At 54.4% G+C, this 16,555-nt stretch overlaps 4 protein-coding genes across 4 annotated transcripts; 1 reads left to right on the top strand and 3 right to left on the bottom strand.

The window, feature by feature from the left end:
- Positions 1–3,586: 3,586 nt before the first annotated feature.
- Positions 3,587–8,067, bottom strand: IWZ02DRAFT_371190 (meiotically up-regulated gene 190 protein; the record flags this gene model as incomplete). The annotated part of the gene is made up of 8 exons (XM_066764544.1): positions 3,587–3,794; positions 3,972–4,275; positions 4,405–4,677; positions 4,756–5,377; positions 5,425–6,308; positions 6,354–6,507; positions 6,641–6,841; positions 6,979–8,067. 8 exons carry the CDS (start codon positions 8,065–8,067, stop codon positions 3,587–3,589), a joined length of 3,735 nt encoding a protein of 1,244 aa, XP_066625835.1.
- Positions 8,068–10,986: 2,919 nt separating this feature from the next.
- Positions 10,987–12,515, top strand: IWZ02DRAFT_370325 (uncharacterized protein; the record flags this gene model as incomplete). The annotated part of the gene is made up of 4 exons (XM_066764494.1): positions 10,987–11,193; positions 11,244–11,364; positions 11,415–11,827; positions 11,877–12,515. 4 exons carry the CDS (start codon positions 10,987–10,989, stop codon positions 12,513–12,515), a joined length of 1,380 nt encoding a protein of 459 aa, XP_066625836.1.
- A 350-nt stretch (positions 12,516–12,865) lies between these two features.
- On the bottom strand, positions 12,866–14,296 carry IWZ02DRAFT_121353 (uncharacterized protein). The gene is made up of 3 exons (XM_066761469.1): positions 14,036–14,296; positions 13,763–13,925; positions 12,866–13,336 (listed from the first exon to the last, which is right to left on the bottom strand). Exons 1-3 carry the CDS (start codon positions 14,212–14,214, stop codon positions 13,049–13,051), a joined length of 630 nt encoding a protein of 209 aa, XP_066625837.1. The 5' UTR covers positions 14,215–14,296; the 3' UTR covers positions 12,866–13,048.
- Positions 14,297–14,848: 552 nt separating this feature from the next.
- IWZ02DRAFT_441248 (uncharacterized protein) lies at positions 14,849–16,474 on the bottom strand. Its single transcript, XM_066766898.1, has one exon. The coding sequence runs from the start codon at positions 15,351–15,353 to the stop codon at positions 15,027–15,029; it is 327 nt and encodes a 108-aa protein (XP_066625838.1). The 5' UTR covers positions 15,354–16,474; the 3' UTR covers positions 14,849–15,026.
- Between the last annotated feature and the right edge of the window lie 81 nt (positions 16,475–16,555).

The raw sequence follows: 16,555 nt of genomic DNA on the forward strand, positions 1-16,555 counted from the left end.
GGCGCCAAAGAAGCGCGCTCCTGAAACGAAGGCGGCGTTTTTTTTTTTTTTTTTTTTTTTTTGGGCCAGGAGTTGGCATGCATAATTGCTCTGGAGTGGTGTGAAGCAGGACGTCAAAAAAAGCTCGGCGGTCCGGGTGGCGAGTGAAGATACAGCGGACAAAGAATAGAGCATTGAGAATTGTCTTTCCATGGTCAATACGGTATGGATGCAAGCGAGGTCGTCCCAAGGCAGTATCTTTGCTAAACGCGGACGATCTGCGTAGTCCAAGCTGTCTTGAAGATGTTGTCTCGACGCGCTAGTCTCGCTCTCCCCCAACCGCTCACTTGCCACTTCTGGTTAGCTCGGGCCGCGCCGTCCCAAACAAGATAGCCGCGAGTCCGGAATTACACGCCTAGGGCTATCCCCACTGCCTGATGCCTGCCACAGCTAAAATCTGCCCGGCGTCAACCTAGACCGCAATACTCCGTCTTCTTCTCTTGACCACTCAAACCTACTTCATCATCGTCGCGCTTAGTCCCAAGCGACGCACAAACACGCTAGTTACGTGATGTCCGCAAACCCCGCGCTCGCGATTTGACAGTTGGAACAATCCCGGGCTGCGCGGTTCGTGTCTGCATGCAGTCTAGCACCAGCAGACATGTCAAAGATGCCGACTTTGAGCTTCTGGATCGAAGTACGCGTCCTGTCAGATCTACAAGGAAGCAATCGAGAGCATCTAAACCAGATTATCCGGTCGATGCGCTGGACGAGTCAATAAAGCAAACGAAATGAATAGAACGAAAGCATCAACACTAAGCGGGAAGTACAGGGGACAGGAATACTGACCAAGCTCTACTCGTTTCCCTGCCACGTGGATTGAATAATTAGCAGCCAATAGCACAAGTAGACATGATGCCCAATCGACCTTTAGCCGACATCTTCTTTCTACACAGCCTACTAGATTTCCCCTCCACGCTCCGCCCGACTGGTACGACGACTGAGCGTCAGGGATTTGCGGCTAGCATCGTCGCTCCTCGCAATCTCGACATTCCCACCTCTTTCTTTCTTTCTCCCTCGCTCCGTTCTAGCCTCTGCTCTGATCGATCAAGTCGTTTCCGGTGTCTGTCGTTGCTTCTAGACCGGCCCAAAACATTGCGCACTCTCCATTGAAGAGGGCGACGAGGCCGCAGCTTGTCGACCTGCCACGCCGGCGTCTGACTATGCCGCATTCGATCGACAGAATTAAACCTACGTCCGAGAGAGAATAGGCTTGACTAGACTTGATTTCCGAAAGCAGCATCGAGTTCGGGGCGAGCGGACGAGACGAGTTCCGTCTCTGTGTGAGGATGAAAGACGTGTCTAGTCCGATGCCTATTTTGGAAATTTTCTCATCTGGATTGAATGGAAGTCAAAAAAGTGGCCGAGGATGACCAGAAAAGGCAAAGATTCCGCAGACGATGATGAACCGAAAGCCCTCATGTCAACCCCTCTCCTGTCTACGTCAGTCAGAGACATACTACGTGCTTATCTGCGAGACATTCATGAGCCGTGCGTCGCAGATAAGCACGTAGTTCCAATTCCCACCAACACAAATGTGCCGTCAAGTCTCACTCCTCTTCTGAACATCACCAACCCCACAAAAGCGCGGGGCAAACAAGGCTGACCCGCTCCAACACCAGCCCATGCACATCCAAAGCCATACAAGCTCAGCCAAGAACGCAAACAGACTCCAGTCAACTCTCTGCCTACGGCACATGCATGAATACATGGCTGTACACCGCGCGCACAGACGCAGGATTGTCGGCTTGTTTGCCTGCACGGTGAGTAGAACTTTCGACACCAGTCTGACGACACAACCTTCTTGCCAGGGGGGCTGGATTTGTCATGATGGCGTGCCCGGCGCTGTGGCGTAGTGTCCTGCCCAGTGCTTATGTATGCTTGTGCGTCTCTTGAGTATGTGTGCTTAGCTTCGTCTATCACTTGCCCTTTTGACGTCGAATACTGAAGTTGGGTTACTACTCGGTTTCGCTTTCAATTGCTTGGTCCATTGTGGTTGTTTTGTTGCTTGGTTGCGTTGGTGCGAGGTACCTTACCGACGGTACCTTGATCTGCTCTTGAATAGGTGCATGTACAAGCCATTTTGCCACTGGAGACGGGTCTGGACAGACGGCGACCCCACGCTGTCACCACGCAGTGGCGTCGTTCCCAACTCACATGGCCCAGACTGCGAAAAATCTGACTCTGCCATTCGGGCAAACAGGACAATCCAGATGAGCGCACCAGTGGCGTCGTCGTCATCATCATCATCATCACCATCGCGACTCAAGCACCGAATCCTAATTGTCTTCAGTAGCTAAATCGGTAAGACACAACAACCCCAGCAGACGGCAAGCACAGGCTCAAGCACACAAAAGTAAATCCAGCGCGAAGCTAAACCTGCAGAAAAAAAAAAAGACACTGCGAGCATTTTACCTAGGCAGACGACTAGGCGTCTGGGCTTCCAGGCAGCTAGGCATCTTTATTTTTGGCATCAAGGGCCCATGTCAAGAAATTGGTCTTCTTTTTATTCTTCTCCATTTTCGCGAACGTTGTTACTCGCCGGGAGCGGGCGCGTAGAAGAAGCTTGTTCGAATTGCGGTGGCGTTTTCCTGACGTCGCGCAGCCGTTGCCGTCCCCCCAGTCGCCGTTGCCGCCGTAGGGCTGCGCAGGGCAAGGCGGGATGGGATGACTGGCTGGCTGACTGAATTGACTGACTGACTGAGTTGCCGCAACAACCTTCGCGGCTTGTCTTGCTCGGCTTTTTCAGGGTGGGCAGGTGACTGCGAGGGACATGGTACTGTATGGGCACCTGGAGTGCAGGACAGACGGAAGGGCCCGGGGCTGGCGGCTGAGCGCGTGGTTGTTGGCGACCAACGGCGGCTTTGCGCGGGAGCTAGCTAGCTTCCTTGTGCGGTTTCCAGAAAGGTACTGTACTTACACTCAGTGAACATTTGGAGTGGCTTCTTGCCTTGTCAGGAACAAAGGCCACAATGGCGTGGGAGTGGCGGCAAGCGCCGCAGAAGGTTCCTGATTAGACCGGGGCCGCCGAAAGATACCTGTGGCTGCTGCCACGGTGCTGCTGCTGCTGGCGCTTGAGCGCGGCGAGGGTTTGAAAAAGTTGTGGGGAAATGAGATGGCGCATGGCGGCGATACGTTGGCATCGAACAGAAGCATTGCTGGCGGCGATGGAGACCAGATAGGGTTATAATCTTGATGAGCGATGGTGGTTTGAGTTGGTGATCAGCGTCCGTTGGTCAGCGCGGTGGTTTACGGTGTCCCGATTTTCGAGATGGCTCGGTGCATATTGAGTCGGAACTGCCTCGGTGTCAGTAGCGATGGGATATGTATTGGTCTTGGTGTGTGGATGGGTGTCGCTGTAGTTCGGAGGCACTGTGTTGATTCTTTCGCTGAGGAAGTACAGGGTTGTCACAGAATACACTGGACACCTCACCATCCATCCATCGAGGCTAGACCACAACTTTCAGCGTCCCTACATCATTGAGCACGTATTTTGAACATTAACTCCACAAGCCTGTTCCTCCTCATGACATTACACGCACCCAATTTACGCCTCACTTTCAATGCCACCACCCTTCTCTCTCCGTCCCAGTGCGCCCTTGACTTTCATCCCGCCATGCTCAACTTTGTGCCCCAACCACTTGACAGTGCGCGGGCCCTTCCACTGCATAAGGCCCCTATGCCGCCGATGCTGGTTCTTGCGCGTGCGCTTGTACTCTTTGGCAGCGGCGCCGAGGCCACGATGGCCGTCGGTGCTGAGGTTTGTCGAGGATGATGAAGACGATGAAGAGGAGGATGACGAAGAAGTTGACGCAGTACTGTACGAGGAATCGGTGCGAACGAGCGAAGGCGTCTCGTTGAAGCCGGTGCCATGTTCGCCGGAGGGCGCAGTAGGCGTGAGACTGTCGAGGTCGAATTCTTCGTCATCCGACGCCGCGTTCCGCTTGCCATCTGACGATCCGTCTTGCTCGTCTCTGCTCGCGCCTTGACTGCTGCTTGCATCGCCCTCGCTCGTCTCCGAGCCTCTTCTGCTGTTCCTCGTGGTACTTGGCGTCGCGATGCCCGCTCCGACATTCCCTTGCACGGCTTCGACCGTCGCCCCGTCGCAGTCCTGCACCGCCTCCAGCACCTCCATGACATGCGCTACATCAACATCGCGCCTGGCGAGGCCGCGGTGTGCACGGCTGAGGCCTGGTACGAAGCGCAGCGTGAAGACGACCTCGCCAACCTTGGTGACTTGCGGGACGCGGCCGCCGCTGTCCTCGCCGCTCCTGGACTGACTATCATCACTGCCGTTGTCGTCTGCTTCTTCCTCGACGCCGTCGCTGCTGACGCGTCCCGTGCGCAGCATCTCGTCAATGTCACAGACATTCTTTTTAACGCGCTCATAGACTTTTTCGGCGTCCCGTCCACCGTAGACGCCAATGCGCACGTCGGCATCTTCGTTGTCGGCAATGTCTTTGAGATAGGTGACACCAAAGACAAAGTTTCCGGCCTTGGAAGATGAGCTGAGGGCGTGCGAGAGCGAGTGGAGATGGGTCGAGCGGGGGCGGAGAGTAATCGTCAGGGGAGTGCGATGACGGCGAGCGACTGGCAGTGACAGAGGTCTGCTGCCATGTGTGCGGAATTTCAGGGAGTCTTGAGAGTCCTCGGCAGGAGTAGGCGTCTTCGGATGAGACGAGGCGGCAAATTCAGAGTCAGGCGCTTCGATGGGACTCGATGTTGGATGCATTTTGCTGCTTCCGAGCGGGACGCGAAGCTTCAACCGATGGTGTTTGTAATCTTCAGGGAGACGAGTAGAGACAGTCTGCGGTGCCACTAAAAGTGTCCCGTAGTCCCAACCCAACGCTGGACGTGGCGCTTGCAGTTTGACGGCACGGAAAACCATGGATATGCGTGCCCTGCCATACCCAATCCCACCAGCGAGGGGAAAGAAGGCGTTGATTTGGCTGCGCTTTGCGAGGACTTTGCTCAGAGGCAGGTAGATGACACCTAACAAGGGATCGTCCTCATGAACACGAGCATCCCGAACCGAAACGTGGATGTCAGTCTCTCGCCAGTCGCCAATAAAGCGTTCGCAACCCGCATTGAAAAATGGCTGTGCATTTTTTGGTTTCGTCCGGGTTCGATAGACCTTGCGATGGTTCATGATGATGGTGCAGTAAGATGAGGGTAGATCTTCGCCCTTTTCTTCTTCTTCAATGTCACTGGAGTCATTTGGTGGTTTGTTCAGACGTTCGAGCTCCACGCCGGTGATTTGATGGATCGTAATGCTCAGAATGCCAGAGGGATACTCCGAAGGTGGCGGCGAGGCGACGATGAGCTGATCTTGTCGCTCCTGGACGGGCTTAGCATTCCCCAGATTGACAATGAGTTGAGTCTTACCTTGAGAGTCTGGGCCTTTTGCTGCTCAAGCTCCCGAGTTTCGTCCTTTTTGGCCTCGCGGAGTTTCCTCTCACTCTCATCGTCGACCTGCGTCCTGAGATCCTTGAGCGTGCTAATGTTTGGGTCGGCAGATTGCTTCACCAACTGGGAATCCAGGATCCGTGTCTTTGAAAAGTATCCAACGCTCCACTCCAGTTTTCCAGGCATGCCCTTGCCAGCCTCGAGTGCCCGGAAGCCGTCCAATCGATCCATCATTTTGCCACTGCTCCGAGGATCACGCATCAGCTGCTTAATGTCAACTTCGATGCGACCAAGATCGTCGTCGGCGGTGGTGCGGTCGGAGTCCCAAAGCTGCACCCGCAGTCGCTCGTCGACGTTGAGTTCATCGGGTGTAACGAGGACAAAAGTTGTCTCATCCCAACACGGCTCCATATCCGCTTCAATAATGCGAGTGCTCCAGAGAGGTTTCTTGAATTTGGCCCAGCCGACGGAAATGTACCCATCAGTGCTGCCCTTTTTCCACAGAAAGTCAAAGTCGCCCTCCTTGAAGCCGAACGCTCGCTTGATGTGGACCACAATCACCCCACGGGCAGAAGTGTCCTTCTTAAAATCGTCGCCCATGAGCATGTCCTTGAGATCCAGCGTGAGCGATTTGGGCGCGACATATTCCGCCATGGCGGCGTCAACTGCCGATTGAACAAAGTTGGAGATGAGGGGGATGTCCATGATGTCAAGCCCCCGTCTTGTTAGAGGAACGCACGAGACGTCGACCTTGGGCTGTCCAAGGAATGTCAGGGTGCAGAGGCTGAAGAAGGGAGGATCAGGCGTAAGTTGCAGACGGGCGCGAATCGTGCCGACAAAACCCTCGAGTTCGACCCAGACCGCTTTGGCTTGTAAGCTTTGTCTACTTAATTAATCGAACAACTTACGAAACTTGATATTGCCGGGGAGGTAAAAGGCGAGGTACAAATGAGCATTCTTTGCTCGGTCTCTGATGCCTTTCTTGACCGTCCGCGATCTGTAAGCAAAGGCCACCTCTAAATTGACAAAGTCGCCTGTAGGACATTTTTTTAGAAATCTGTTCTAGCCCTGAAGAAGCCGTGGCGAACCTACCCTCCTCAGCCTCCATTCCTTCTGCGATGTTTTCATCTTCTTGGAAATTTGCTGGATCTTCATCCTTTCCGGCTTGATCCTTGCCTTCGGTGTTGTTCTGTACTTCACCCTGACCAGGAACTGTTCTGTCGCTTTTCTTGGGATCCACGTCCTTTTTAAGCCTGCCTTTTTCAGACACCGACATGGCAGCAGCTCCAGTTGGCAGCCAACGAACGCCTAGGATCCGGATGGCTTCACTCCCTTGACCAAGGTCCTCCACACTCACCATGCGGACGAGTTTTGGTAGAGACGCTTGCATGACATCCTAGCAAACATTAGCAAGAGAACAAACCTTACTGAGCATTCGAGGACCTTGGAGTCTTTCGGGGTGCTGTGCGGATAGGGCGGCGCGTAGAGGGGTTCGAACCTAGCCAAGGCCTTGACTCCCTATATTTTGCTTACCTCCAGGGTGTCCGCCAAACTGGTGAAAAGATCTGGGTTGACTAGTGGCCATATTGCTGCCAGCAGCGAGTTGAGCCATTGGGTCGACTCTGGAGTTTCAGACTTTGCCAGAGCCTTGCCGGTTTGTCTCTCGGCCTCCCACAGTTCGGTGTTCCAAACAGCGTCTACCTTGTTCTCGATCCAGGAACGCATTCCCAAGACGGCGAGTACGCCGAGACCGAAAATGACTAGGATAGCTATTGAAACTGCGAACTGATGATTTATAGCGAATAGTCGAGCGGCTGTGAGGGCCGCGAGGAGCATTCCAACCACCAGACCCAGCACGACTGTGGTTGCATTTTGATAAATCTTGGTCAATTCATTGCGCGTGTTCTCGAAGCTTGGGGGCGGAAACATGGCTTCTATACCAGAGTGGTACTGCTCAGATTCATCGGCCTCGGCCTGCAACTGATCGTGATCCTTTTCCTTGGCCCCAGCCCCGGTTGAACAGCGCTTGGTGGAATTTGGTGGATTCTCATTCTCTGGGACATTTTTCAAATCCTTGTTCGTAAAGTCATGAATGGTGATGGGCAGATGCGTCACGGGGTCGGTGACAGTCCGCTCGGTAGGATCCTCTGTTCTCCGCTTCATGTTCTTCCGTTTGTCCTTGGGACTGCGGCCAGAGACCATGGACTCTGACGTGTCCTCGGCGAGTTCACCGCCACGGTCATCGTCCTCGTGGTCCTTTTCGCATTCGTCAAGATTATGATCTGTATCGGTGGGTTCATCGTGATGGTCGTTCTCGTCGTGGCTATCGGGGTCGTCTCTAGGTTGTGGGTAGTTCTTGTTGCGGCTCTGATAGTGTTGCTTGGAGCCGCCGTCGGCATCTTTTGCTGATTGGGCGCTCTCGCCAGTCCAGCAATTCTTGGCCGCAGTGGCTGTCTTCTCGGGCCAGCTGGGTTCCTCGGCATCGGCGGTGAGAGCGCTGTGAGCCTCTCCTCGTTGTGCTTTTTCCTCCCTGTATCGCGAGATTGTTGGGATCGGGTGATGCGGCGAATAGCGGGGTACAAAGTCGCGTCGAGTCGTGTGCGTGTCGTCGCGGGCGGTCATTACGAAGCTTCTACGGCGAAAAGGAAAATGAGAGACGCAGCAAGCAAAGATCACGAAGCAGCAAAGGAAAAGGTTGTCAAGATATGGATTGCAGCATGGACGTGGGGTTTGGGCCATGGGGGACAGACAGAGTAAACAGGAATCGCGGTCGAGGTGACTTGGCACCAAACTACTTTTCGCGATGGGCCTGCCGTTCCTGCCTCGTCGACTCTGTCTGACGCCTGATGACAATGACGTCATGGCCAAGATGAGGGAAACCTGAACCACCGCCGCTGCCCCCGGAGCAATCGCCATCACGTGCTTGGGACGCTCCCTGAGGCCTGGACCGGGACTCTGGAGCAACGTCGCCGTTGGACTTGACTGACTGACTGACTGCAGCTGGCCCGTACCTCGACACGACAGATTACACACGGGCGGCCGAGTAACGTGGACGGTCGCTTGACTTGGACGCTGGATTGGATTCTTCTGCATTTTTGGGCCGTGGCCACCTCTACATTTGACCGGTTGCGCGTGCCGCTGGTCGACTGCAGCGTTTCTTCGATGCAGAGACAAGACGGAGCGAGCGAAAGCGCTGGAATGCGAGCGGAGGCGAAGAAAAGGCGACGGCGTAGGACTCGGCAGGCCATTGGAGGATAGGCATTGCTGTGGTGTGCTGCGCCGTTTCAACAGCGGCCTGGAAATGCAGGCCAGAGGACGAGGCCACCACTCGGCCCACCACTGGCAATCAGTGCAGGACGGGCCCGCATCTCTTACTCAGCCCGTGCCCCCAGCGGCCAGTGTGCGAATGCCACAACAAGAGGGAGCAGCAAAAGGGATCCATGTGTCCAGCGCGCGGCACGGGACGCAGCCGCGTGGATCAAACGGTCGAGAGAGCAGAGCAGAGCAGAGCAGAGCAGAGCAGAGCAGTGCAGAGCAGTGTTGCTGCCGCCGTGTCATTTGCCGTCCGCGCAGAAGAAAATATGCACGCCCGTCCGTCGACAAATCCCGAGTCGCAAGCTAGCTAGCAAGCAAGCAAGCAAGCGGTGAGTTTCACGGCCCTCTCTCTATCTCTCTGTCTCTCTGTCTCTCTGTCTGGGCGGGGAAGCAACAGCACCACGTCTGTCCGTCCATCCATCCATCCATCCGTCTGTCCGTCCGTCCGTCTCGTCCCTCTCCATCTCGCCCGTCGCTTTCGTCTCTTGGGTGCTCTCTTGACAATTCCACAAGTTTGGGGCTGTCCCTGTCCGTCAGCCTACCGGTCAGCCCGTTTGGTGAGCCCGCGTCACGCCAACTGCGGGGCCCACCACCATCACGCATCGTCTCTTCTTTTCCGCCCGCATTCACATCCAAGAGAGCCTCAGTCAGCACTGCACTGACGCTGCAACTCATTTCACCCGGTCCATCGCTCGAAGATCCTCCGCAGGGTTGCCCATTTGCCCATATCCCCTTCCACCGTGACCCTTTCGCATTCCCAGGCCAGCCACCTCCACCTTGCTTCGACCCGGACAAGGCTCAAAAAGTGCTGCCGGCTCCTCTGGTGATGGGCCTCTCCTAACAAGACGACGCCGCCGCCCCTAAGGGACTCCCGACTGTACCCAGGAAAACAATGACCACCACCTCTACCCCATGGCATGACACGGCCAACGAGGGCTTCTTTGGTCCCATGTCGCCCGATGGCTGGGTCGACAACGACGACGTAGTGCAAAACGTCTTTCCCCCCTTTTCAGGAAGCGATCGCAGCTGGTCAAAATCCCCAGGCTCGCTGCTGTCGGGCTACTCCCCCCCTCCCCTCGTCGGCCTCCCTATCCCATACTCGACCGCGACCTCGAATTTGCATCATGCCGCCTTCGCTGCCCCGGTCCAGATGGAAACCGACGTGCCGCCCATCCAGGCGGATAGCGCGTCCAACTCGCCCGCCTCGGATCAAGTTCAGACGCCGCCGGAGATGAACCCCTCGGTGGACCACCACCTTGACATGACGTCCAACAATGCCTGGCCCCACTCCAACCACCAGAGCCATGGCAGTCAAATCATGGAAGAAAGCTGGGAGATTGTGCCCCGTCAAAGCAGCGTAATCTCGCTCGACAGTCCTGTTGAAAATCCTCGCAGTGCCTTTGGTGCAAACTACTTCCCCACCCAACCCGAGAATAGCGCGCCGATCCCGCGTGCCAACCTCGCCTTTGCCGGACAGGACTTTGCAAATCTCCCACTGCGACAAGGTAACCATTGTTCCATCGCTCCCACTTGCCCGCGTTGACATGAACATCTTCAGGCACCCACTCGACCGTGTCGCAGTCCAGCTCTGAGCCCTCTGTACAACTAGCGTCCGCCACCCCACAAACCAACAGCAGCATGACCGGATTTCCTCACTCATCCTATCCGTCCGACCAAGAGGTCCTGTCGATGCTGCAAGCCCGAGGCCAGGACCAGCCGTGGTCGACCGCCTTCCCTCGGAACTCGATGAGCTGGGACGCCAAGTCAGATGTCTTGATGTTTGGCCCCAGCTTCTGCCAAACGCCCACCACCCAGGCGCCCGTGACGCAGGATCAGCTCCGTAGCAGCATATCATCTACCACGCACTCGCTCTCCCCGGACCCGACGTCCTCTGTCATCTCGGGTAGCCCCATGGAGCAATACGTCTCTGGTCCGCACTCGGCGAGCCAGGAACTCTCTTTTGCGATTCATGGCGGCGCAAATCACTTTGGCCATGTCCAAAACTCGATTGCCGACCCTTCTCTGTTCATGGACTCGACACTACAAAGCATGCAGGCTCCATCGCAACTTCCATTCAACTACATGCCTGGTACAACGGCCTTCAACATGCCCCCTGCAACGGCGCAATTTCCACCTGCGCCCCTCAACGCTGCCTTCATGGACCCTGCCTCGGAAACCGCGCTCCTCAACTCGGCGCAAATGTCCAATTTCCCAAATCTATTTGCCATGGACAGTCCGCCGGCGATATTAGCGCCAAAATTGTGCGACAGTCCTGGGACCTATCAACCAATCGACACGGTCGTCAACTCGAGTCCTCCAAACCGAAGTGGCGGCAGGCAGCTCGGCTCACACCTTGCACCCGAGAAGAGGAGGGATGCCAACACGATGCGCGACATCAAGGCTTGCTGGTCTTGTGCGTTTCAAAGAGACAAGGTGAGTGTAGCGCGCGTGTGACGATGCGCTCGATTCTGACAAACTTGCAGTGCGGTGAAGGCGACCCGTGCCCGCGTTGCGCAAAGCGGTGCAACAAGGCCAATGGCCCTCATCCTCAACTCGCCTGCGATCGAACTCCTCTTTGGGAGTTGGTCGAGTACTTTTTACCTTGTAAGTAATGCAAGCCGCGGTTGGTGTACATAGCTGACAGGTTCCAGCAGCGATCATGACCAGCATACACACTCAACAGGCGCTCAAAGATTTTGTGTGCCAGCACACGACGGGCTGGACAGATGTGCGTATCCGCCTGCGACTCATTCCTGGACGAGGTCTGCCAGCCATGCCCTGCGAAGCGTACGAGTTTGTACCCAAAACTATCGAGCCCCAACGGCAGTTTCAGTACTTCAAAAACAGCAAGACAGGCATGCCGTTACGGAGCGAGCGTCCGTCGCCACCCTTGGGCATGGTCCAGATTGAAAACGGAGACAAGGACCGCTACACAAAGTATATTGACGACATCATTCACAACTACTTCCCAGCATTTGCCCAAATGTATTGCTCAGACGATGGGTACGACTTCAACCTGCGGCTACTGGAACTGCTCCGGAACCTCAAGCCAGAGGCAAAGGATGAGGTCAGTGGTTCCCTTATTACGCCACCTACTTGATTCTAACACCATGCAGAAGGACATTCTCCACGACGTGCGCCGCCTGATTGTCGTCACGTACATCATGGGTCATACACTTGTTCTCGAAGAGGCCAATCGCGCCACTGTCCTCCCCACATTGCGTCATGCCCGGCCTGCCACTGAGTACGGCACGTTTTGTTCTCCTCGAGTCGTCAACCGCCAGCTCAAGTACCTCTTTTGCCAGCTGCATACCCAGTACATGAGCGATGTGTACAAGAAGCTGCAGCAAATGCTTAAAAAGTCGAAACAATGGCCGCCTGCAAAGTGGGTAGCCGCGTTTGCCGCTATGCTCGGCTTGGCCATGGTCCATGAGGATACGCAAAAGACCGTGTACTTGCTTGCAGATTACAAGGTTGCTGCCGAGGGCTGGAGCGTACGAGACGCTGAAAAGATCGCTGGACGGACATGCGAAGCAATCGATGTCAAGTTTTCTTTCGTCACAGCACTGTTTATGCGACGGAGCTCCAAGGGAGAAAATCCCATCGTTCACAGAGACAGCAGCTGGTGGGCAAACAAGCTGGATCGCAATGCGTCCGTCTTTGCCGAGGGCGTCAAGAAGCTGGTCAGCGACAACTGTAAGTTCCATCCCTCGTCTTGGTTTCAGTCGACTCCTCAATCGTCCGAAAAGGAATAGCTTGACGGGGAAGACGATCTCGCATCAAGTCACGTGCTGACCGGCATGGATTGCTTCCAATAGACACATACCTCGTCCAGCAACAAAAGGTTCCCTCTGACCGGCAGGGCAACTTTACAGCCCGCATTGTGGGCCGGTTCCTGACGACCCTACTCGATCAAAATTGATGAGGTCGTTCTACGCCCCATCTTTCTACTTGTGGCATTTTCGACTCGATTCGGTTTGGCTTTCCTATCTCTCACGAATAGACGATGCAACTCTGTCTGCTTTTGCCTGTACGCGTGCTGTTCATCGTCATGATAGCTCCGCTTGCCGTAACTTGTCCACGAATCTTTTCGACAGTCGACCGCTTCGCTTCCAACAGTAGGATCGACATTGTGGCCTCGACCACGTCAGAGAATTTTCCGGGTCCCGCGCGGAGCGCCATCCGGCCGCCACTGGCGTGCCGTCCCGCCGCCGCAGACAGAACATCCGAACTGGCATAAGAGGAACCGTTATGAAACAACGAGAGCCAAACAGTCAACCAAACCAATTCAAGAGAACCACAGGCTCCACGCTTTACAGAGCGGCTTTTCCCGGACTCCACAACTCTGCGCAGCTCCGAGAGGAGCACAGCCGAGGTTAATGAAATTCACAACCCCAAGCCCCAACCAGGCGCCAGCATAACTCCGGACATCGGTTTTGGTTGCCCACCATGCGGGCATTGCCATGGCGCTTCTTTCACGGGACAAGGCCTGGGCCACACATTTCCAAAAATTCGCGGTTCGGCTTGCGGACCTCTGTCTGCTCGCTTCACTTCTGCTGCTTCGAAATTGGCTCTTCTTTCCATCGATCGCCAGTGAGGTCCGTCTCGTCTTCGACGGCCGATCCACTGCCCGAGAATCTAAATACATAAGCTTTCCAAGTGTTGTATACCCTGACGAACGAACAAAAAAAAAAAAAGAAGTCCGATATACGAGACTTTGATCACGAATGTCTAACGGCCGACCGAAAGGGGAATAGCTTGTTGAGGCGTGGCGTGGAGGCCCGAGCTACGCCACTTCTGCCTCATAGTTTACACGACTTTCACTAAAAGTGAACGAGGAGGAAGTAAACTTGGTTGAAAAAGGTCTCGTTCCTTGGGACGGCTGCAATGCTTCCCCGCGTCTCAGTGCGCCGATGTACGAGAAACCAAGCCTCGAATGAAAAGAAGCAGCGTGGCGCAGCAAAGCGTAATTTCCAAACTACCGAAGTGCATCACCAGCAGCCTTGCATCGACCCTTGTTGGTGTGATCTGGCGCGACGACGACTCGGCGACCCTCTTCTCTCGTCTTCGATTCGTACAGAAAGACTTGGTTTGATTTGGCTTTCTCGATCATCAATGCATTTCCCCCATATTCCCTTTTCCCGTTTTCCTTGTCCCCCCTCTGCCTTCCTTCCATTTGTCTTGCTATCAGTCTCTGTCTGCATGTACGTACGAAGCGCGGCGCTGACATGATTTCCTCATCATCGCCCGCGTCCAGCGCTCCGGGGGCACTTACCTTCTGGGTACCTTATGATATGGTGTGGTGCGGCGTTTCGGCTGCTGCCACTGCCACAGATCTTTCGAGCATCGCTGCTGTTTGGTTTTCTGGCTTTGTCTTCGTCGTTGTTGTTGTCGTTGTTGTTTTGTTAGCGTTTGTCGCCAGGAGCAAGCGAGCGAGTGAGCGGAGCGATTCATGTCCCCAACCCAGAGCGAGCAAGAAAAACGACGTTATGAGAATATGAATGTTGATTGAATACTTGTCCAAACGTCACATTTCGCTGCCTAACTGTCTGCTGGCCTGCTTACTTGCTTACCCTCCGTGTCCTCATCTCTACCTGCCTTCCTCGCTGTGATTGGGAAAGACTTTGCCCACACGCCGCATGCCTGCCTGCCTGCCTGCCTATCTGCTTGCTTGCCATTGCCTGTCAGTCGTCCACGTCCGCGTCCACGTCCACGTCCACGTCCACGTCCACGTCCACACCCACGCCACACGCTCGCTCGCTCGCCGAAGCCATCCATCAATGCAGTCAACACACTCGCCACCAGCTCACCTGCCCACCTGCCCGCCTACCCACCTGCACGCTCCTACCCTATCACCTACCCTAGGCAGTAATCCTCACCCATGCTCGCGTGCGTGTCTGGTCTGTGCCGCATCCACTCCCCGCAACGCACGTGGCCGACCGGCAGCTTTGATCCATCCATGAGCTAGCCGGCTGGGCATGCGGCATGGGGCCATCGCTATGTATGGGTGGCAGGCATTGACGAGCTAGCTAGCCATGTATGTATGTATTTATGTATGTGTGTGTGTGCCTATGTGAGATGGCGCGCTGGCTGGCTCGCTGCTGGTTGAGATGATGTGACGCGACGTGACGTGACGTGACGTGATGAGCTAGGACGCCGCGCGGCGCGGATGATATGGGCTAGACTGCTCAGAGCGAGCGTCAACGTGCCGCATTGATTTGTGGTTGTTTTTTGGGGTAGCGGTGGTGTGTGGGGTATCTGATTGTTTACCGGTGCAGCTTATTGGATGAGGAAGGTCGTTTGCGTAGGTTTGGGCTGCTGGGGGTTTTGTGGGGTTTATGAGGTGTCTTAGGGTGTGTTCGCTCTCGGTTGACGAGTATAATCGACATGGCTGTATTCTTGAGAGTGATGTTGCTGTTTTGCGATGCTTGAAGGGTTGTTTTCGAGCTTGCTGGCGATGCTTGACTGCTACGGTGTCGGAACGAATGAACAGCGCACGAGAGAAGGGGGGAAAAAAAAAAGAAAAGAAAAAGAAAAAACAAGAAATGTTGCTGCATAATCTGAAAGAACCGCCTCTTTCTCTCAGAGAACATGGGAATACAAGGAGGTCGGGTCTTTAGTGTAATGGAGCGATGGTTGGAGTGAATCACACAGTAGTATTCCTGGTGATTTCCACTTAATTAGGTAGCTGCATCAGTCTAATCCTCGCTGTTCTGTTTTGCCCTTTCTCCGTGTCTCTCTTTATTTGCTCCCCTTACTTAACTTGACTTGACCTTCAGAGTGTTGAAGTGTGGATGAGCGACGTGTTAAACATGTGCATGCTTCTAGACGGGAAGATGTCGTGTCCAAAGAGAGACTTAATGTCCTTTTTCAATGGTTAGTTAGATTGAATGCTGCGACTGGCTCAGCTGCTATTGATCATGTGTCTATCTACCACTAAGAGTTAATTTTCTGGCCACCCTTCGGCGCCTTTATCTGGTGACGAATCCATGGCTAGCGTGGCCTAGACTACAGTATAGTCGCGAGGAGTTAGGTGGCCGAAATCTGTCACAGGTGTCGGATTGTTCGCTATTACGCGCTGACATTTGATCTGGAGGATGAGGCATGTAGGAATGGAAGGGAGGGGATATATTTAGCGATCTCTTCGCTATTTTGTTTCTCGACTCTCAAGTTGCACCTGATACTCTACAGTAAGCCCCCGTTCATTTCTGCTTTTCTGTGTTTTGTACCCGTGTTTGTAACTCTAGCTTCAAAAAGACTTCTTCTGATTGAGCCTCTCATAAGTAACAGCGCAGACTGGCGGTAGTGGTTTATGCTGACCGTTAACTTTGTCACTCAATAATGCTAAGCTCCATTTCGAAGACAAACATTTAGACACAAGAAAAATGTTGAAAAGAAATGGTCAGACCGTGAAAAAGCAGATAAAGCAAAGCAAAGTAGAGGAATGGATTGATGCTTTTGAAGCCGAGTACGTCCTTACTTGCTTGCTGAAGCAATAAACTATACTCTGTTGAAGGAATGAACACCAGGTTTCCGCGCTACTGTCGAGATTTTTTACCCTGACTGCGGTAGTCAAAGCGACTTACACGAGGAAGCTTCATGTAATTATCACGCGCAACGGTCGTGAGCAACCGTCACGAGGAAGCTCCCCGTGATTATTATGTGTTGATCTAGATTGCTTTCACGAGCAGCACGTGTTTGCACAAGCTCCGCCTCGCTTCAGGGGTGACCCGATGACCCCCTGATTCCAGTCTGTGACTTTTCCCCCGCGAGCCGTAGTGTCCCTGGGGGCAGT

The sequence above is a fragment of the Phyllosticta citriasiana genome (assembly GCF_038021145.1).
Source record: "Phyllosticta citriasiana strain CBS 120426 chromosome Unknown IWZ02scaffold_2, whole genome shotgun sequence".
NCBI lineage: Eukaryota > Fungi > Ascomycota > Dothideomycetes > Botryosphaeriales > Phyllostictaceae > Phyllosticta > Phyllosticta citriasiana.

Bases quoted from the DNA above. Each gene is read 5' to 3' on its own strand.
- IWZ02DRAFT_121353 (XM_066761469.1), bottom strand. From the start codon at position 14,214: ATGAATCGCTCCGCTCACTCGCTCGCTTGCTCCTGGCGACAAACGCTA. The intron at 13,926-14,035 runs GTAAGTGCCCCC...AATGGAAGGAAG, and splicing joins TATCATAAGGTACCCAGAAG to GCAGAGGGGGGACAAGGAAA. The intron at 13,337-13,762 runs GCTGCTGGTGAT...ATCGATGGAAAG, and splicing joins CCAACAAGGGTCGATGCAAG to AAGAGCCAATTTCGAAGCAG.
- IWZ02DRAFT_441248 (XM_066766898.1), bottom strand. From the start codon at position 15,353: ATGTTCTCTGAGAGAAAGAGGCGGTTCTTTCAGATTATGCAGCAACAT.